The 21,973-nt window shown below is 44.2% G+C and overlaps 1 protein-coding gene across 3 annotated transcripts in view; it reads right to left on the bottom strand.

Moving 5' to 3' along the window:
• Positions 1–3,453: 3,453 nt before the first annotated feature.
• Positions 3,454–21,973, bottom strand: part of LOC134346677 (uncharacterized) — a 51,810-nt gene continuing 33,290 nt past the window's right edge. For 2 of the 3 annotated variants that reach the window (XM_063048174.1, XM_063048172.1), the window contains 7 exons: positions 21,692–21,793; positions 19,506–19,625; positions 19,335–19,418; positions 10,502–10,594; positions 9,234–9,287; positions 8,174–8,211; positions 3,454–4,713 (listed from right to left, as the gene is read on the bottom strand). In XM_063048174.1, coding sequence (XP_062904244.1) covers positions 4,645–4,713; positions 8,174–8,211; positions 9,234–9,287; positions 10,502–10,594; positions 19,335–19,418; positions 19,506–19,625; positions 21,692–21,793 — 560 coding nt within the window. In that variant the 3' untranslated portion in view covers positions 3,454–4,644. The remainder of the gene's footprint in view (positions 4,714–8,173; positions 8,212–9,233; positions 9,288–10,501; positions 10,595–19,334; positions 19,419–19,505; positions 19,626–21,691; positions 21,794–21,973) is intronic. The other variant, XM_063048173.1, reaches the window with a different exon arrangement.

Below are 21,973 nucleotides of genomic sequence, written 5' to 3'. Positions count from 1 at the left end.
GAAGAGGTGCAGTCGACGTTTCGGGCCGAGACCCTTCATCCTTTGCCGGTGACTCTTCTGAATACTCCCGAGGGCAGGGGTGGGAAACCCTTTTCGGAATGTGTGCATAAATTGACAATAGACTCCTAAAGAGAATTTGTAACTCTGAGCAGAGATTATCATTACTGAGTTAATTAGTAACAATAATTATGTACTTTAAGGAAAAGGGGTGAGCCCCGAAGCTTATTTATTGTATTCATTATTTGACTATTGATAAAATAGTATTACAGAGACTGAAGGAAACAAACAGAGCAATCAACAGTATTGAGGCACTGCTGTGTGCCAACAAAACCTTTACACATGCCATAGAGCCTTAGAAATTACTAGGCTTACCTATAGCCCTCTATTTTACTAAGCTCCATGTACCTATCCAAAAGTCTCTTAAAAGACCCTATCATATCCACCTCCACCACCGTTGCCGGCAGCCCATTCCACGCACTCACCACTCTCCGAGTAAAAATCTTACCCCGACATCTCCTCTATACCTACTCCCCAGCACCTTAAACCTGTGTCCTCTTGTGGCAACCATTTCAGCCCTGGGAAAAAGCCTCTGACTATCCACACGATCAATGCCTCTCATCATGTTTACACCTCTATCTAAGAAAAGAGGAGCTGCATTGGAGGGGGTCCAGAGGAGGTTCATGAGAATGATCAAAAGTGTGAACACATGAGGGCCTGTACTCACTGGAATTCAAATGAATGAGGGTGATCACATTGAATCTTATTGACTGTTGAAAGGCCTAGCTAGACTGTATGTGGAGAGGATGTTTCCAATAGTGGGGCAATCTGAGGACGGGGGCATAGAATTGAGGAACGTCCATTTACAAGAGAGATGAGGGTGGTGAATCTGCGAATTCATTGCCACAGAAGGCTGTGCAGGCCATGTCATTGGGTATATTTAAGGTGGAGGTTGATAGGTTCCTGATTAATCAAGGCATCAAAGGTTACGGTGAGAAGGCGGGAGAATGGGGTTGGGAGGGAGAATAAATCAGCATGATGGAATTGTGGAGCAGACCCGAGGGGCTGAATGGCCTAATCTGCTCCTATATCTTATGATCTTTATTGTGTTTTCCTGAAGAACATTTGAGTCTCTGGCTATAACCGGTTTATTGCTCTTATATTTTACTCAGCCACCTTCTCCATCTCTCCCTCCTTTAGGTATTTACTGGGCCCTGATTTTTCCTGAAGCTTGCTTCCCCAATACATCATTTCTATCGGCCCACTCTCTTCTCACTAAGGTGCTCGAGTTCTCCCTTCTCCCCTGCGTCCTTGTGGCATTACTGTTGCCCGATGGGTTGGGTGTCTATGTGAAATCCACCCCCTCGCCTGGTCCCACTTGAGGTGTCCTGTGAAATCGAACTTTGCTTCCTAAAACCAATCCCTCTGTCAAGTACCCCCTTCCCTATCCACTGATCCCAGTGCCAACAGGAACAATACTCTACAGGCCTTCATCATTTCTATAAATTAAAATAAGTTAATTAACTAAATTAATAAAAGTAAATCAGAGCGACACACACAAAATGCTGGAGGAATTCAGCAGGCCAGGCAGCATCTAGGAAAAGAGTACAGTCAACATTTCGGGCTGAAACCCTTCTTCCAGGGATGCCTACCCTGAGGAAGTTTAAGTCCTCTAGTCCTGCTGAAGGGTTTCAGCCCGAAACGTCAGCTGTACTCTTTTCGACGGGTGCTGCCTGGCCTGCTGAGTTACTCCAGCATTTTGTGTCTGTTGCTCAGATTTCCAGCATCTGCAGATTTTCTCGTTTGTCAACGTATATCAGAAACAGATTGAAACCAACAAAGCAGTCAAAAGAATTGAGGGGCTGTACTGCATACCACATGCTAACAATCTTTGCATGTGCCACATTGGACACACACACACCATCTGTTCATCATCCCTGCCGTAGACATACATTACCATTCACCCATGAAAAACCCTTTGCTTACTCCAATCCCTATTTACTGGGCACAGGCTCTCCACCCACCCCCCCCCCCTTCAAATGCAGCACCTCTTCTTCTTCCATAGTTCCATCAACATTATTTCTACCTTTTCAGTGACATACAACTCCTGTTTGTTGCAGTCAATTCACATGTCTTACACTGAACACTGGGTAGGATTTTAGATGGTTCCTGAGGCCTACCCGAACCACAGAAAGCCCAGGAGAACACTGACTGCACTCCCCCTCTGCACTAATTCCCCCTACCCCACCCCGATGCAACCCTGTGCACACCCAATTTCACGGGGGCTCCGTTACGAACACAAGAGGCTGACCCTCAGGCCTAAGCTCCCCCACCACCACTACCACTGTTCCAAGTAAATACCGGTTTAGTGATATATTCAATTTCCAGGCCCCCCAAAAGGTGTATTGCTAACCCAGGTCACTGTGTTAATGTGTGTGCTGAGGTTTGCACTGGAGATTGGCTTAAGCAATGCAAAGGTATTGTGGGGACTTCCAGTAAACATCGTGGTGCTGAGTTTTGTGTAAAAGCCTCTCAGATTCCTGAGAGTATCTACATGTGTGACATTAGTACCACTTTTACATAGTGTACTAACACTGCAAATGTATGGGAAGATTATTTTATTGGACGGTGTTATGAACGTGGCATCTCCATAGGCAGCACACTAGAGTGGCGATTAGCCTAACGCTTTACAACGCTAGCAATCGTGATTGGGGTTCAATTCCTGCCACTGTCTATAAGGAGTCTGTGTTTTCCCTGTGACTGCACAGATTTGAAGCAAGCAACACATTTCTGATGTTTCAATATCGATGTGACAAATAAAGCTAATCTTTTTAATCCTATTTGAATCACTAAGACAAACAAGTTGGTGGTGGACTTCTGAAGGTGAGAACACCCTGCATTCCCATCTCCATCAAGGGAACAGATGTGGAATTCATCCGGGACTACAGATACCCGGGAACTCACCTGGACAATAAACTGGACTGGACTAAAAATACAGAGGCTCTGTACAGGAAGGGACAGAGCTGACTGTAGTTCCGGAGGAGGCTCTGCTCATTCCGCATTCTGCTGGGGTGAGAGCAACTGATGCCAAGAAGATCAATAAGCTGGAAGGCTGGTTCTGTTCTGGGGGTGGAACTGGATTCCTCAGTGGTTGTATCCGAGAGGAGGATGCTGTAGATGCTACGGAGCATTATGGACAATCCCTGTCACCCCCTCCGTGACGCACTGGACAGGGAGGGGAGCACCTTTAGTAACGGACTGATTCCAGTGAGGTGAACCACTGAACATCACAGGAGATCCTTTCTCCCTGTGACTATGAGACTCTACAACTCCTCAAGAACATGATTTCATCGCACATCGGTATTTTACACCATTACTTTTTAATGCACATTTTGTATTTATTTGTACCTCAATGCTTACATTTTGTATTTTAAAGAATAAATGTCTGACTGAGTAACCCTGCAACAATAATTTCCTTCGGGGTAAATAAATAGTTATATTTTATTTAATTCTTTACAGTTTTTGATTTATTTTTTTGAGATACAAATTGCACAAAAACTGAAATCAGCTATTAGAAGGAGTGTATGGAAAGAGCCTGTTTAAGGTCCTGGTACCACTGAACACGGAGGCACTGTGTCCTGTGGAACAGCTTGCCAAACACTTCACAGCTGGAGGGAACATAAGTGGTGTTGATGTTTTGTGAGAAAAAGTTTTCTCTATTTAAACTGATAGTTAAAAATGTCTCAATTCTATTGACAGTATAAAAAATATGTATAAAGTATATGTTTTTGAAAAAGAAACGTTCAAAAGATTAAAAAAAGGAGAGAAAAGAACAGTTCTTGTAATGAAAATATTTTAAAATTTGTTTTCTGTTCTTTCCTGATCAGCAAGGGCATTCAAAAATATATTTGCAAACAAAGCAAGCAGCGTACACGTGTTAAAGGGCAAGAGAAATTGCTTTACTACAGTCATATAAAGCTTATAATACAAAAGGAAGACAATCGATTAATAACTTAGTGGTACAAAGAAAAGCAGAATAATACTCATCATCCACTTAATACATTGATCTGTACAATCCCAGTGGCCAACTACTGATCCAACAGCCTCTCATGCAACACACACACACACACACACACACACACACACAAATGGAACTCAGCAGGCCAGGAAACAGCACCTATGTACTTGAATAAATAATTGACGTTTTGGGCCGCAGCAGATTTGTAGGTGAAGTGTTGCATCACCTGGGAGGGCTGTTTGGAAGCCTGAATGGAGGTGAAGGAGGTGGTGAGTGGGCAGGTGTAGCACTTTGGGGCGGGGAGGAACAGATGGATGTGTGTTCATGGACTCTCATTGTACTTTAACAGCAAATTTAACTCTCTCCTTACAGGGCTGACTGCTGGGGGAGTCCTTCTGTGCCTCTTCCCACAAAGAACCTGCAATAAAGTTTCTGCTGCTGATAAAATCTCTGCCAGATTGTCAGAGATTAACATTCCCAGTCAGGAGCCAACAGACTGGAAATTATGCCGTGTTGCTTTTTCGGAAGCCCAAGTCCTGAGTTGGGAGCGATAGGATCGAAATGTTCGGTCACACCAGATAGTGTTTTTCCAAGGCAATGGCATCCAAAAGCAGACTGTTCAGCCCTTTCTAATCGGAATGTACATATCCAGCATCTTCTGTGGGAAAGGTTGTGAAACTCTGCAGTTCTTCAGCATTCTGAAAACACAGAAAGTGAAATTGTAAAATGCAGAAACTGATCAGCTTCACGTTCCAGGGTGTCAGTAATTCTGAGGATCTATCCTTGACCTAACACATTGGCGCAATCACAAAGAAGGCAGGTCAGTGGCTATACTTCATTAGGAGTCTGTGGAGATTTGGTACATCACCAAAGACTCTAGCAAATTTCAACAGGTGTACCGGGGAGAATATTCTGCCTGGTTGCATTGCCGTCTGGAATGGGGGTGCCAATGGATGTGATCAGAAAAGGCTGTCGTATATCGTAAACTCAATCAGCTCCATCATGGGCACTAGCTACCCCATCAGAGGACAACTTCAATAAGCGATGCTTCAAGAAGTTGGCTGAGGTCCACCACCACCACCCAGGACATGCTCTCTTCTCATTGGGACCATCAGGGAGGAGGTACAGGAGCATGAAGACACACACTCACATCTTAGGAACAACTTCCTTCCCTCTGCCATCAAATTTCTGAACAGGCCACAAACCCGTGACCTCACTTTCTACATTACTTAATTATTTTTTATATTTCTTATTGTCACTTTTATGATTTTTTTTAATGTCTTGCACTACTGCTGAAAAAGAACGAATTCCACAAGACACACCTTAGCAGCCTCTTTATAGGGTACCTCCTGTACCAAATAAAATGGCCACTGAGTATGTTCATGGTACCCCACCCACTTCAAGATTTTAACGTGGTCTGCAATCAGAGGTGCTCTTCTACACACCACTGTTGTCATATGTGGTCATCTGAGTTGCTGTTGCCTTTCTGTCAGCTTGACATTCTCCTCTGACCTCTCTCATTAACAAGGCATTTATGGCTACAGAACTGCCGCTCACTGGATGCTGGGTTTTTCTTTTTGCATACCATTCTCTTTAAGATCTAGATAATGTCTGAAAATCCCAGGAGATCAGCAGTTTCTGTGATACTCAATCCACCCCATCTGGCACCGACAGTCATTCCACAAAGTCACTTAGATCACATTTCTTCCCCCATTCCGATGTTCAGTCTGAACAGTAAATAAACTTCTCGACCATGTCTGCATGCTTTTATACGTTGAGTTGCTACCACAGGACTGGCTGATTAGATATTTGATTAACAAGCAGTAGTACAGGCATACATAATAAAGTGGCCACTGAGTGCATGTCATTGATTCTGATTCTAATTCTGAGAGTAAGTGAAGGAGGGAGATATGAAAGCACAGAAGACCAAAGCAACATCTATTTACAAACTGAGAGACTGTGAAAGAAGGTCAAGATGGTAGTACATCTCTGTTACCTTCATAGACAACGTGTTCAGACACAGGAGCTGTGTAGACAGTGGGAGAATCCGTGCAGTACTGTGCAAAAGTCTTAGGCACATATGAAGACCTTTGCACAGACTGTACTTATCAATGTGGAGAGCAGGTTTGTAAATCTGGCAGGAGCAAAGAATATTGGGAATGGTGAGGATGGAGTGCTGCAGGAGGGGTGTAGAACAGGTGGGAGAGAAGGAATGCCAGGGCTGGTGGAAGGGTGGCCCAGGTGCAGACATACCCTTCCCTGAGACACCAGCAAGGTCATTTGATTCCAAACAATTGGTTTATTGATCTCTAGTGCTTCCCGCTCCCTTCCCTCTTCCTTCCCCTTTTCCCAACCATGATTCCCCTCTCCCTGCCTCCTTCCCACTTTCAGTCGACAATCGAGACCCAAATCAGAATCAGGTTTATCATCACTCACGTCATAAAATTTGTTTTTTTTTGTACCAGAGTGCAGTGCAAAACATATTATATATACAGTGCCTGTAAAAAGTATTCACTCCCTTGGAAGTTTTTATGTTTTATTGTTTTACAACATTGACACACTAAATCATCACTGGTACAGCCAATTGGTTTTAAAAGTTACGTAATTAGTTGAATAGAAATCTGTTTTTGGAGACCTGAGTGCAGTCAAGGCATTTCAATTGATTGCTGTAAAAATGTACCTGTATCTGGAAGGTCCTACTGCTAGTGAGTCAGTACCCTGGCAAAAACTATACCATGAAGACAAAAGAACACTCCAAGCAGCTCCGCAAAAAGGTTATTGAGCAGCATAAATCAGGAGATGGATACAGGAAAATTTCCAAGACACTGAATATCCCTTGGAGTACAGTTGTCAATCATCAAGAAATGGAAAGAATATGGCACAGTTGTAAATCTGCCTAGAGCAGGGGTCTAGTGAGGGAAGCCACCAAGAGACCTATGACAACTCTGAAGGAGTTACAAGCTTCAGTGGCTGAGATGGGAGAGACTGCACATACAACGACTGTTGCCCAGGTGCTTCACCAGTCACACCTTCATGGGAGAGTGGCAAAGAGAAAGCCACTGTTAAAATATCTCACATGAAATCTCAGCTAATGTTTGCCAGAAGGCATGTGGGAGACTCTGAAGTCAGCTGGTCTAATGAAACCAAAATTGAATTTTTTGGCCATCACACTAAATGCTACATTTGGCATAAGCCAAACACCTCACATCATCAAAAGCACACCATCTCTACCATGAAGCATGGTGGTGGCTGCATCATGCTGTGGGGATGCTTCATTGCAGCAGGTCCTGGAAGGACTGTGAAAGTAGAGGGTAAAATGAATGCAGCAAAATACAGGGAAATCCTAGAGGAAACCGTGATGCAATCTGTAAGAGAACTGAGACTTGGGAGATCTGTTTTCCAGCAAGAAAATCACCTCGAGCATAAAGCCAAAGCTTCACAGGAATGGCTTAAAAACAACAAAGTTAATGTCCTGGAATGGCCAAATCAGAATCCAGACCTCAAACCAATTGAGATTTTGTGGCTGGACTTGAAAAGCATTGTTCACTCACAATCCACATGCAATCTGATAGAGCTTGTGCAGCTCCGTAAAGAATGGAGAAAAACTGCAGTGTCCAGATGTGCAAAGCTGACAGAGACCTATCCACACAGACTCAAGGCTATAATTGCTACCAAAGGTGCATCTACTAAATACTGACATGAAGGGGGTGAATACTTACACAATCAATTATTTTGTGTTTTATATTTGTAATTAATTTAGATCACTTTATACAGGTCTGTTTTCACTTTAACACGAAAAAGTCTTTTTCTGTTGATCAGTGTCAAAAAAGGCAAATTAAATCCACTGTGATTCAATGTTGTAAAACAATAAAACATGAAAATTTCCAAGGGGGGGTGAATACTTTTTATAGGCACTATATATGTTAATATTCACAGTCCAGATTTGGCCTCTGAGGTAATTTCTGTAAGCGTGTCAGATATATGTGATTGGATTTGACTTAATATATTGGATTGTGAGTATCAATGTCTGACTTGTATAAACAGAGTGGGAAGATTTCAGTGTGCACAAATTTGTAGCTGTGTGTCAATAATTTATAGCATATTAAATAAGCTCTACTGCATAAAATACATTCGCTGAAATTAATACGAACAAAATACCTGCGGTCCTTTTTCATTAGTGTTGCTTTTATTTCTGCCTATAATAAAGAAAATAATCAATAACTATGGATATTCAATATTTCAATGACTTGTCTCACCAACAGTCACTAAAAGAGTTTCAATCCTCTCTCATTTACTCTTGAGAATTTGACCCCTTCTTAGTGACTTAATAGAGAGTGCAGACAGGATCTCCAGTTTACAGACTGGGGAAGGTCCCGGGTCACACAGTGGGAAAGGGTTAACAATCAATGGAAGAGTTACTTTATGCACAGGCTCCCACAGTAACTTCCTGGAGGTGTTTAACATGGAGTAAACAGGAAATTTTGCTCCCCCATTCTTCTGACTGATGGAATTTCCTGCACTCAGAGAGCGCAGAATCGGGACACAGGCTCCCGTCCTGCACTGGGAGCCAGGCCAGGAAATGTGCCTTCTTGTTACTTGCCTTTAAAGATCATGGCTTTCCCCAAGACAGGGTCTGCCATCACATTCCCATTGCCTGCTCCCAGCTGAATGATTGAAAATTGTGGACTGTGTGCTGAATGTCCAAATACTTAAAATGAAGGGGCAGACAATCAGACAGCAACTCGTTTCCCATATCTGCTCCCAATGGGCAAGGTTCCTTTCACCTTCCTACCCCGGGAATGTGAGTGACACCAAGTCCCAACACAGGAGAGACCACAGGTGCAAAGTGCCCTTCGGCTCATTTATCTGGCACTTTCTGGAATCCTCCGTCCCTGCCCTCCTCCCAGATGTTCCCCTGATGGACACGGCACCGGGTTTCACCCACCCCTTCCCTCCAGTGATTGATCCGACTCTACGAGATGGAAAACCTCTTGAATTCGCTCCCCAACACGGAATCTCCAAAAGAGAAATGACAAAAGCCCCTGGACTTCACCTTCACTTACCCCAAGAATTTGACCATCCGGAATGGCACAGGCCGGATATTCACTGGGGTAGGGTGGGGGGGGGAGGGAGGGGAATTGCACAGGCCAGATATTCCCTGGGGGAGGTCAAGGTGGGGGGGGGGTGGGAAGGAATGGAAAACTCCGCCTGCACTCACCAGTCATCCAGCTGTACCCTTTCCGGACCCAAAGGCAAATCCGGCTGTGCAAAGCTGTGGATACAGTGATAAAACAGGATAAATCAAGCCTCGTCCACATTATCCCAGGAAACCTTAACACCACAGTCCGTCCCCCATCACTCTGAAACATCAAAACTAAAACTATATTACTGAAGTACCAATTTGAAATTATTTTAAAAGGTGCAATAAAAATAGGAATGGCTTAGGGCAGTTGCAGGTCAGGAAGCCTCTGTGGAGACAGAAGTAATTCACGTTTGAGGCCCACGCAGCATCCGGGGACAGGCGCAGCAAGAAATTCTGGAGCTCCGCATTCCTGCAGATTTCCAGCAGTCTCCCGTAAGGACGGCAGATTTTTTTCTTGAAAGACGGTGAAATCCTCCAGTTTTATATTCATCAGTATTTACGTTGGATTCTTTTATTTAATTCACCAGATTTTAATTTTCCCCTTGCCCTGTTTCAGGATTCAGGCTTATCGGGCCAAAAAATTAGTTTTACCACCGTCTCACAGAATAGAACCAAGAGCCCTCTGCACTATAAATAGAAAATACTCAGCGAAGTCCATAAAGAGGATCTAGGCAATAAAAACATTTTGGGTGTTTTGACAATACTTTTGATTGATACTGTGTCTTTCTTCACTGTGGAATTCTGATGAGGTCAGGCAGGACCTTAATGAAAATCATACTCTAATCCCAAAAGGCAAAAGTGATCCCCTGATATCAGGGTGAGATGGGATACAACTCTATTGCAACGCTTGATTGGCAAGAAATGACTAGGGAAGTGTTAGACTAGTGTGTAATATTGTTATTTTACGCAGATTAACTTTTCCTATGCTTGCTTAATGTGTGTGTAATTGTGGTATTTTACTGAGAAAGGCAGGAGAATGGGGTTGAGAGAGATAGTAAATTAGCCCTGATGGAGTGGCAGAGCAGACTCAATGGGCTGAATAGCCTAAACTGCTCCTACGTCTTGTAGTCTATTTATGACAAAAACGCCAATGACTCCATGAGGAGCTTCCAGTAGCAGCAGGGAAAATACAGGCCAGAGCTCCTCCTGAACGACAGCAGCCAGTCAGGGACAGGGAAGGAACAACGTGCTGGAAGTTTCCCCATAACCCCAACCTGAAGGGGCAGTGGGACCCTGGGGAAAGTTTTCATTATGACTGAGTTCCTCCAGCATTTTGTGTGTGCTGCTTTGATTTCCAGCATCTGGTTTGTGATCTGAAGGGTTCTGATCATTTTGATACTTACAGTAATGGAACATTGAGGCCACGATGAAGCTGACTGTACATTCGACCACTGAGGCGATGAGCACATTCCAAGTGTGGAAGGTATATCTTTGTTCTGAAAATATAGAACAGCAAAGACACTGAGTAATCTCGCACATGCATATCAATCATATCAATAGCCATTCATAATGGGACGTCCCAGAATGGCAACATCAAAACCTGAACAGAACCTACCAGGGAGAAGGCAATTCTGGATTTAGTGTTGTGTAATGAACCGGATTTGATAAGGGAACTCGAGGTAAAGGAACCATTAGGAGGTAGTGACCATAATATGATAAGTTTTAAACTACAATTTGAGAGGGAGAAGGGAAAATCGGAAGTGTCAGTATTACAGTTGAACAAAGGAGACTATGGACCCATGAGGGAGGAGCTGGCCAGAGTTGACTGGAAAGATACCCTAGCAGGGATGACAGTGGAACAACAATGGCAGGTATTTCTGGGAATAATACAGAAAGTACAGGATCAGTTCATTCCGAAGAGTAAGAAAGATTCCAAGGGGAGTAAGGGGCGACCGTGGCTGACAAGGGAAGTCAAGGATAGTATAAAAATAAAAGAGAAGTATAACATAGCAAAGATGAGCAAGAAGCCAGAGGATTGGGAAACTTTTAAAGAGCAATAGAGGATAACTAAAAAGGCAATACAGGGAGAAATGATGAGATATGAAGGCAAGCTAGCCAAGAATATAAAGGATTGTTCAGGTATGTGAAGAGCAAAAAATTAGTTAAGACCAAAGTTGGGCCCTTGAAAACAGAAACGGGTGAATTTATTATGGAAATGGCAGACTAGTTGAACAGGTACTTTGGAACTGTCTTCACTAGGGAGGACACAAACAATCTCCCAGATGTAATCAACACACATAAAAGTTGCTGGTGAACACAGCAGGCCAGGCAGCATCTCTAGGAAGAGATGCAGTCAACGTTTCAGGCCGAGACCCTTCGTCAGGACTAACTGAAGGAAGAGTGAGTCACATAAAAGTTGCTGGTGAACGCAGCAGGCCAGGCAGCATCTCTAGGAAGAGATCTCAGTTAGTCCCGACGAAGGGTCTCTGGCTGAAACGTCGACTGCACCTCTTCCTAGAGATGCTGCCTGGCCTGCTGTGTTCACCAGCAACTTTGATGTGTGTTGCTTGAATTTCCAGCATCTGCAGAATTCCTGTTGTTTCCCAGATGTAATAGTGGCCGGAGGACCTAGGGTAACGGAGAAACTGAAGGAGATTCACATGAGGCAGAAAACAGTTTTGGATAGACTGATGGGACTGAAGGCTGATAAATTCCCAGGGCCTGATGGTCTGCACCCCAGGGTACTTAAGGAGGTGGCTCTAGAAATTGTGGACGCATTGGTAATTATTTTCCAATGTTCTATGGATTCAGGATCAGTTCCTGAGGACTGGAGGGTAGCTAATGTTATCCCACATTTTAAGAAAAGAGGGAGAGAGAAAACAGGGAATTATAGATCAGTTAGCCTGACATCAGTGGTGGGGAAGATGCTGGAGTCAATTATAAAGGATGAAATAGCGGCACATCCCTCCCTCTCCCGTCTTCTCCTATCATTTTGGATCTGCCCCTCCCCCTCTCACTTTCAAATCTCTTACTAGCTTTTCCTTCAGTTAGTCCTGACGAAGGGTCTCGGCCTGAAACGTCGACTGTACCTCTTCCTAGAGATGCTGCCTGGCCTGCTGTGTTCACCAGCAACTTTGATGAGTGTTGCTGAAATAGCAGCACGTTTCGATAGCAGTAACAGGATCGGTCCGAGTCAGCATGGATTTACAAAGGGGAAATCATGCTTGACTAATCCTCTGGAATTTTTTGAGGATGTAACTATGAAAATGGACAAGGGACAGCCAGTGGATGTAGTGTATCTGGACTTTCAGAAAGCCTTTGATAGGGTCCCACATAGGAGATTAGTGGGCAAAATTAGAGCACGTGGTATTGGGGATAGGGTACTGACATGGATAGAAAATTGGTTGGCAGACAGAAAACAAAGAGTAGGGATTAACAGGTCCCTTTCAGAATGGCAGGCGGTGACTAGTGGGGTACCGCAAGGCTTGGTGGTGGGACTGCAGCTATTTACAATATACATTAATGATTTAGATGAAGGAATTAAAAGTAACATTAGCAAATTTGCAGATGACACAAAGCTAGGTGGCAGTGTGAAATGTATGGAGGATGTTGATATAATGAAGGATGACTTGGACAGGTTGGGTGAGTGGGCAGATGCAGTTTAATGTGAATAAATGTGAAGTTATCCACTTTGGTGGCAGGAACAGGAAGGCAGATTACTATTTGAACGATGTCAAGTTAGGAACACGGGAAGTACAACAAGATCTTGGTGTCCTTGTTCATCAGTCACTGAAAGTAAGCATGCAGGTACAGCAGGCAGTGAAGAAAGCTAATGGCATGCTGGCCTTCATAACAAGGAGAGTTGAATATAGGAGCAAAGAGGCCCTTCTGCAGTTGTACAGGGCCCTGGTGAGACCACACCTGGAGTATGGTGTACAGTTTTGGTCTCCAAATTTGAGGAAGGACATTCTTGCTATTGAGGGAGTGCAGCGTAGGTTCACGAGGTTAATTCCCGGGATGGCAGGACTGTCATATGTAGAAAGATTGGAGCGACTGGGATTGTATACACTGGAATTTAGAAGGATGAGAGGGGATCTGATTGAAACATATAAGAGTATTAAGGGATTGGACACGCTAGAGGCAGGAAGCATGTTCCCAATGTTAGGGGAGTCCAGAACCAGAGGCCACAGTTTAAAAATAAGGGCTAGGCCATTTCAAACAGAGTTAAGGAAAAACTTTTTCACCCAGAGAGTTGTGGATCTGTGGAACGCTCTGCCTCAGAAGGCAGTGGAGGCCAATTCTCTGGATGCTTTCAAGAAAGAATTAGATAGAGCTCTTAATGATAGCGGAGTCAAGGGATATGGGGAGAAGGCAGGAAAGGGGTACTGATTGTGGATGATCAGCCATGATCACAGTGAATGGCGGTGCTAGCTCGAAGGGCTGAATGGTCTACTCCTGCTCCTACTGTCTACTGTCCATTTGAAGAAGTGGGGCTGTCAGTTAGTCATCAAAAGCTCCAGCTGCTGACCAACTTCAGAAACTGTGCCGATGCAATTGAGCCTCTGGGGCCAGCCAGTCTTCCCCTGGCTGGGCCAAGCAGACACACTTCCTCCTACCACTGATACCCAGTACCTCCACAATGAAGCTCACTGCTGTCCAGCTGCTGCTCCATCTACTGCAGTGGGAGGAGAGCAGTGGGCTGCCGAGCTGGAAAGATGACAGGGAGGTAACAGGTGCCCAAAGTAATTCTCTCCACTCCATCACAGACTGTGCCTTTCCACTCCTTAGTAAACACCCAAAAACTGATCATCTCCATATAAGCTTATGGGTGAACATAAAAACTGACTGTAAAAGCTTTTATAGATATGTGAAAAGAAAAAGACTGGTAAAGACAAATGTAGGTCCCCTACAGACAGAAACAGGTGAATTGATTATGGAGAGCAAGGACATGGCAGACCAATTGAATAATTACTTTGGTTCTGTCTTCACTAAGGAGAACATAAATAATCTTCCGGAAATAGTAGGGGACCGAGGGTCTAGTGAGATGGAGGAACTGAGCGAAATACATGTTAGTAGGGAAGTGGTGTTAGGTAAATTGAAGGGATTAAAGGCAGATAAATCCCCAGGGCCAGATGGTCTGCATCCCAGAGTGCTTAAGGAAGTAGCCCAAGAAATAGTGGATGCATTAGTGATAATTTTTCAAAACTCGTTAGATTCTGGACTAGTTCCTGAGGATTGGAGGGTAGCTAATGCAACCCCACTTTTTAAAAAAGGAGGGAGAGAGAAACCGGGGAATTATAGACCGGTTAGCCTAACGTCAGTGGTGGGGAAACTGCTAGAGTCAGTTATCAAAGATGTGATAACAGCACATTTGGAAAGCGGTGAAATCATCGGACAAAGTCAGCATGGATTTGTGAAAGGAAAATCATGCCTGACGAATCTCATAGAATTTTTTTGAGGATGTAACTAGTAGAGTGGATGGGGGAGAACCAGTGGATGTGGTATATTTGGATTTTCAAAAGGCTTTTGACAATGTCCCACACAGGAGATTAGTGTGCAAACTTAAAGCACACGGTATTGGGGGTAAGGTATTGATGTGGATAGAGAATTGGTTGGCAGACAGGAAGCAAAGAGTGGGAATAAACGGGACCTTTTCAGAATGGCAGGCAGTGACTAGTGGGGTACCGCAAGGCTCAGTGCTGGGACCCCAGTTGTTTACAATATATATTAATGACTTGGATGAGGGAATTAAATGCAGCATCTCCAAGTTTGCGGATGACACGAAGCTGGGCGGCAGTGCTAGCTGTGAGGAGGATGCTAAGAGGATGCAGGGTGACTTGGATAGGTTAGGTGAGTGGGCAAATTCATGGCAGATGCAATTTAATGTGGATAAATGTGAAGTTATCCACTTTGGTGGCAAAAATAGGAAAACAGATTATTATCTGAATGGTGGCCGATTAGGAAAAGGGGAGGTGCAATGAGACCTGGGTGTCATTATACACCAGTCATTGAAAGTGGGCATGCAGGTACAGCAGGCGGTGAAAAAGGCGAACGGTATGCTGGCATTTATTGCAAGAGGATTCGAGTACAGGAGCAGGGAGGTCCTTCTGCAGTTGTACAGGGCCCTGGTGAGACCACACCTGGAGTATTGTGTGCAGTTTTGGTCCCCTAATCTGAGGAAAGACATCCTTGCCATAGAGGGAGTACAAAGAAGGTTCACCAGATTGATTCCTGGGATGGCAGGACTTTCATATGAACAAAGACTGAATGAACTGGGCTTGTACTCGTTGGAATTTAGAAGATTGAGGGGGGATCTGATTGAAACGTATAAAATCCTAAAGGGATTGGACAGGCTAGATGCAGGAAGATTGTTCCTGATGTTGGGGAAGTCCAGAACGAGGGGTCACAGTTTGAAGAAAATTGGGAAGCCTTTTAGGACCGAGATTAGGAAAAACTTCTTCACACAGAGAGTGGTGAATCTGTGGAATTCGCTGCCACAGGAAACAGTTGAGGCCAGTTCATTGGTTATATTTAAGAGGGAGTTAGATATGGCCCTTGTGGCTAGGGGGATCAGGGGGTATGGAGGGAAGGCTGGTGCAGGGTTCTGAGTTGGATGATCAGCCATGATCATACTGAATGGCGATGCAGGCTCGAAGGGCCGAATGGCCTACTCCTGCCCCTATTTTCTATGTTTCTATAAGTCGAGGGATAGAGTTTAAGAGTCACGATGTAATAATGCAGCTCTATAGGAGGAGGCAGATACACTAGCGAAGTTTAAGAGACTACTGGACAGATATATGGAGGAATTTAAGTTGGGGGCTTATATGGGAGGCAGGGTTTGAGGGTTGGCACAACATTGTGGGCCGAAGGGCCTGTACTGTGCTGTACTATTCTATGTTCTATCTCCCTCTTCTGCCCTCTCCCACCCCCCACAATCGCTACATAATCTGGGAAAGACAGACTGCCTTCTGCCTCCACTCAAACGTCTGACTGCCGTTTACTGATTACAGCTTAGTGCTCAAAACCATCGTCCCCTCAGTAATAATGAAAGAGCTTTGAAACCTGGGCCTCCTCCTGCAAAATGGATTCTTGACTTCCTCATTGGGAGACCGGTCATTTTAGATCCAAAATAACAACCAACACTGAACGATGCATGCTTAGCCCACAGCTCTATTCTCTCTACACCCACAACTGCAGCTTATTCTGATCCAGGACAGTATCCCCCATCCCATTCCAAACAGTGATACAGCCAGTTAGAATGCTCTCCACGGTACATCTATAGAAATCTGCGAATGTCTTTGGTGACATACCAAATCCCCTCAAACTGTAAATGAAATATAGCAGCTATCATACCCTCTTTGTAACTGCAATGATATGCTGGGCCCAGGATAGATCCTCAGAGATTTTGGCACCCAGGAACTTAAAATTGCTCACTCTCTCCATTTCTGATCCCTCTGTGAGGACTGGTGTGTGTTCTCATGTCTTTCCTTTTCTGAAGTCTACAATCAATTCTTTGGTGTCATTGACGTTGAGTGCAAGGTTGTTGATGGATCAAACAGCTGATCTATCTCACTCCTGTACGCCCTCTTGTAACCATTTGAAATTCTGCCAATAATATTTGTGCCATTAGCAAATCTATAGATGGCATTTGAGCTGTGTCTAACCACACAGTCATGGGTTTAGAGAGTGAGTAGAGTAGTGGGCTAAGCACACAACCTTGAGGTGCGCCAGTGTTGATTATCAGTGAGGTGGAGATGCTATTTCCGATCTGCACAGGCCATGGTCTTCCGGTGAGAAAGTCAAGGATCCAGTTGCAGAGGGAGGTAAAGAGGTCCAGGTTTTGGAGCTTTTTGAGAAGAACTGTAGGAATGACTGTGTTAAACACTGAGCTGTAGTCTACTAGCATCAACCTGACATAAATATTAGTATTGTCCAGGTGATCCAAGGCGTCATGAGAAGCCTATGAGATGTTTCTGTTATGACAGGAGTCCCATCTCATCTCAAATGGAGGTTCACTTCATTGCTACCAGCCCTGCCAAAACGGATGCCTGCATCCTTTCCAACTAAAAAATGGAACGTCAGATTCTTATATCAACACCTCAGCCACATACAAATTCCCTTGACACCTGTTTATATCCAATTTATAGTGTTCAGTTTGGGCGATCATTCAGAGATTATTCTGAATAATGTTTAATTATTTTGTTCAGCAATTAAACTCATTCACAAAATCTGGAACTTCCTGCTCTATAGAACGACAACTCCCTAGAACTCCATTTGTTAATTTGTTGGCAAACACCCCCTCATTTTATACACTCAGTGGCCATTTTTATTAGGTACCGCCTGACATTCAGGGCGGTAGCCCATCCACTTCAAGGTTTGACATGTTGTGCATTCAGAGAGTGTATTTGGGTGTATTTTAAGCGGATGTTGATGTCCTTAATTAGTCAAGGCGTCAAAGATTGTGGGGAGAAGGCAGAAGAATGGGGTTGAGAGGGATAATAAATCAGCCACGATGGAATGGTGGAGCAGACTCGAAGGGCCAAATGGCCTAATTTGCTCCTATGCCTTTTGGTAAAGGTCTCCTCACCAGCAGCTGGTGGACTTGTGGAATTTGTTGCCGCAGGCAGCTGTGAAGGCCAGGCTGCTGTGTGTGTTTAAGGCAGAGATTGATAGGTTCTTGATTGGACACAGCATCAAACGTTACAGGGAGAAGGTCAGGGAGTGGGGCTGAGGAAGGGAATAAAGGACCAGCTGTGATTGAATGGCGAAGCAGACTTGATGGGCCAAATGGCCTAATTCTGCTCCTATGTCTTATGGTCTTATGGACATAACAAAGTGGTTAAGCAACAGTTGGACTCACAGGGCACATCCAAAATCTAATGTCACCTTGTCCATTGACAAGTAACATAGTGGGATCAGTTCATGAAATAATGACCGTAGTTCTGATTTCAAATGAACAAAACCTCCTCAATACCATCTTCTACGCTCCGCAGACTCATTAATCAGGCCTCTCCCGAACAGTGAACCCGTCCCTTGGACGAAGCACTGAGATGAACAGAGGAGGAATGCACTCTGTGTGGGGTATTTCAATGTCCAAGTGTATCACAGGTTGTGACACAACTAACTGCTGTGCACTCAAGCAATGGCAGATAGAAGTTGTTCAAGTATAATTGTCATTCAACCATACACAAAACATCGTTCTTCCGGGGCCAAGGTGAACAAACACATTACACAGAGTCACACACAGTACATAAGAGTTATGATCCAGCACATACAGTCACAAAATACTATAAGCATAAGTCGCTGAGTGGTCTGAAAGTGTGGGATGTTGTCCTGAAGCCACGTTTCTGCAAGAACAAGCACGCAGCAGTTACTCATCTCGCGATGAACCAATCTAAAAGAGAAACCTTCCTGACCTTACACACACAACTCTAATTGCTGTGACTCACAGACACACTCTTGTCCTGCACTGGCACTTTTCATCTTTTATTGCTGCTGTTTCACATATTTATATAGAAACATAGAAAATAGGTGCAGGAGTAGGCCATTCGGCCCTTCGAGCCTGCACCACCATTCAGTATGATCATGGCTGATCATCCAACTCAGAACCTTGCACCAGCCTTCCCTCCATACCCCCTGATCCCCCTAGCCACAAGGGCCATATCTTAACTCTCTCTTAAATATAGCCAATGAACTGGCCTCAACTGTTTCCTGTGGCAGAGAATTCCACAGATTCACCACTCTCTGTGTGAAGAAGTTTTTCCTAATCTCAGTCCTAAAAGGCTTCCCCTTTATCCTCAAACTGTGACCCCTCGTTCTGGACTTCCCCAACATCAGGAACAATCTTCCTGCATCTAGCCTGTCCAATCCCTTTAGGATTTTATACGTTTCAATCAGATCCCCCCTCAATCTTCTAAATTCCAACGAGTACAAGCCTAGTTCATCCAGTCTTTCTTCATATGAAAGTCCTGCCATCCCAGGAATCAATCTGGTGAACCTTCTTTGTACTCCCTCTATGGCAAGGATGTCTTTCCTCAGATTAGGGGACTGCGTTACTGTGTTCACTGTGTTATTATAACAGTGCCAGTAACATTATACTATGTTACATAAACTGCACCTCACACTTTATATCAACCTGTCAGCCTTCAGGCCAGGCCACGCAGGGATTTATGCTAATAGTCTTTGAGTGACTGCATCTGCTAGATCATGAACAGTATGGAGAAATAGACAACTCACTTTCCTGATGGATGTCTTTGATGAAGAAAGCAATTGAGGTGCCAACCACGATGACGTGCAGTGCAAGCTGAGTAACTGAAATAACTGTCAGAGACAGAGGACATGATGATAAGAGAGTTGGATATCACTACGACTGTAAAACTGATATAAAACTGATGAGCTGTTTCTCACCGATACTGGTGCTGAATCTGCGAATTCGCCGGCATTTAGGTACTTGAGTGATAAATGGTACAGGCAAAGTAAACAATAGAACTGCAATGCATGCTGTAGCCACATTTAGTAAACAAGAATCTAGAGCAAACACCAAACAGTAAGGGTTAGCAATTTATGCAGAATTTGAGAAATTAAGCCAACAAGATAGCATAATCCCATTTCCCAAGAGTAGTTAGATATTAGTTCCACTGATGTAGGTGAGACTGGAAAGGCCCAGTCTCTCCTCTCCCTACCTCATCTTCGTATGACTCCCCCATCCCAACCCCCCCAGCTTCACCTGGATTGACCTATTACCTGCCAGCTCTTACTTCACCCCTTTCCCCTCATCTTTTTATAATGGGCATCTCCACTCTTGTTTCCAATCCTGATCAAGGGTCTCGATCCAAAACTTGAAGTGGCCATTTCCCTCAGAGAGACGGTGACCAATCCACAGATTTCTTCTAGCTCCATCGTGAGCAGCACCAGAAAGGCTTCATTGCTGTCCATAAGCAAAAGAGATTCTGCAGTCGCTGAAAATCTTGAGAAACAGACACAAAATGCTGGAGAAACTCAGCAAGCCAGGCAGCATCCAAGGAAGACAATAAACAGTCAACGTTTCAGGTCGAGACTCTTCATCCAGATCTAACGAATCCTAATGAAGAGTCCTGGACCGAAAAGTCAACTGTTTTATTCCCCTCCCCTCCACAGATGCTGCCGAACTTCCAGAATTTTGAGTGCGTTGCGTGTGCTCATTTGTGGCTCACCTGTTTACCCCCAACAGGGTGATAGCGAGCACCCTAATGCAACCTCCGCTGTTCCCATGGGTAGGCAGTCTCAGAGTTCCTTGGTGTGATCATGCCTCATTTCTCACCTTAGATGCACGCCCTCTGGTATTATACATTACAACCCGAAGAAAAAGATACCAGATACGTACCCGTGCCTCTCATAACCTTATAAACTCTCAGGTCTCCCCTCAGCCTCAACCTCAACCTCTCCAGAGAAAACAACACATTTTTGTCCACACTCCCCTCATGGCATGTGCCCTCTATTTGAGGCAGCATCCTGGTGAACCTCTTCTGCACCCTCTCCAAAGCTTCTGCATTCTTTTTTTGCAATGGGACAACTAGAATTAAATGCAGTACTCCACACGTAACCTAGCTACAGTTTAATAAAGTCGCAACATGACTTCCCAATTCTTGAAATCAGTTCCACAACTGATAAAGATAATAAGCATGTTATATGCGTTCTTTAACATCCTATCAACTTGAGGCCACTTTCACCTACAGACTTGGACCACAGGTTGTCTCTGTACATCAATACATTTAAGGGTCCTGCCATTAACAGTGCACTGACTTTTTACATGTCGTCTGCCAAAGTGCAAAGCTTCACGTTTGGCCAGATTAAGCGCCACCTGTCATTTCTGCAAGTGATCTCTGTTCTTTTCTAGTATTCTACACTAACTGCAACGTCACCAATCTTTGTATCATTTGCAAACCTGCTAACCCCTTCCCCCTGCAAACAATCTATGTCCTTTGCCATTTTTCAAAGCTATCCACAAAATCACCAACCTCTGTATCATCTGCAAACCTGCTAACCCCCTCCCCCTGCAAATAACTCTACACTTCTACCCCGAGTCAATTGTCTGCCCATGTCAATAGCAACAAACTGTCAACTCAACGAGTTTCAACATAAGGATTTTATTGAATGCCATCTGGGAGTTCAGATCCCCAATGTGCCTATCAGTATACCTATCGATATTAAGCTCAACCACACTAAGTGTGGCCAGTGGCTCATTAAAACAGAATAGAACTTGATTGCTATTGCTAGACAACGAGATTGTGAGGCTACTGCAGTCTGTGCAAAACAGATATTTACAATACATGTGGTACAGCTTAATAAAACTAACAATTCCGATATTTACAAGCAACATGTGACCTTGATAGTCTACTGGCAAGCCGCGGTGTAGCATTGTTCACCGTTATTGAAGCCGAAACCTCCAGCAGTTTCTCTTCCCTCGGCTGTGGGACCGAGGGCTGCAGGTGCTGGTGGTCCTAAGGAAGCACTGTACAGAAATGCACTGAACAAGGTACTTGTCCGTTCCAAACCCCCCCCGAGGTTTGGAAGTTGGTCACTCTTATGGAAGTGAGTAACATCTGTGCACAAACCTTTAAAATGAATCGAGCAACTGAACGCAGCGAGGATGACAGGAAGTTGCAGGATGTTACATAGATACAGGACATACTTCCACCATTTGTACTTTGGTAATTCTATGGAGAAAAGGACACAAGTATCAAAGCTGCAAAAGTCACACAAATGGGTCAACATATGCCTGAAGTGATAAAGTACATACTGAACCTAATAAGGAACAGAAAGAATAAAGCTTGGTGCAGAAGGCCAGGATCTTTGAAATTGGTCACTCAGGTAGATAAGATAGTCAATGAGACAGA

The sequence above is a fragment of the Mobula hypostoma genome, chromosome 5 (genome assembly GCF_963921235.1).
Source record: "Mobula hypostoma chromosome 5, sMobHyp1.1, whole genome shotgun sequence".
NCBI lineage: Eukaryota > Metazoa > Chordata > Chondrichthyes > Myliobatiformes > Myliobatidae > Mobula > Mobula hypostoma.
Note: the sequence above shows the minus strand (reverse complement) of the source record. Positions and strands in the feature narration are given on the sequence as shown.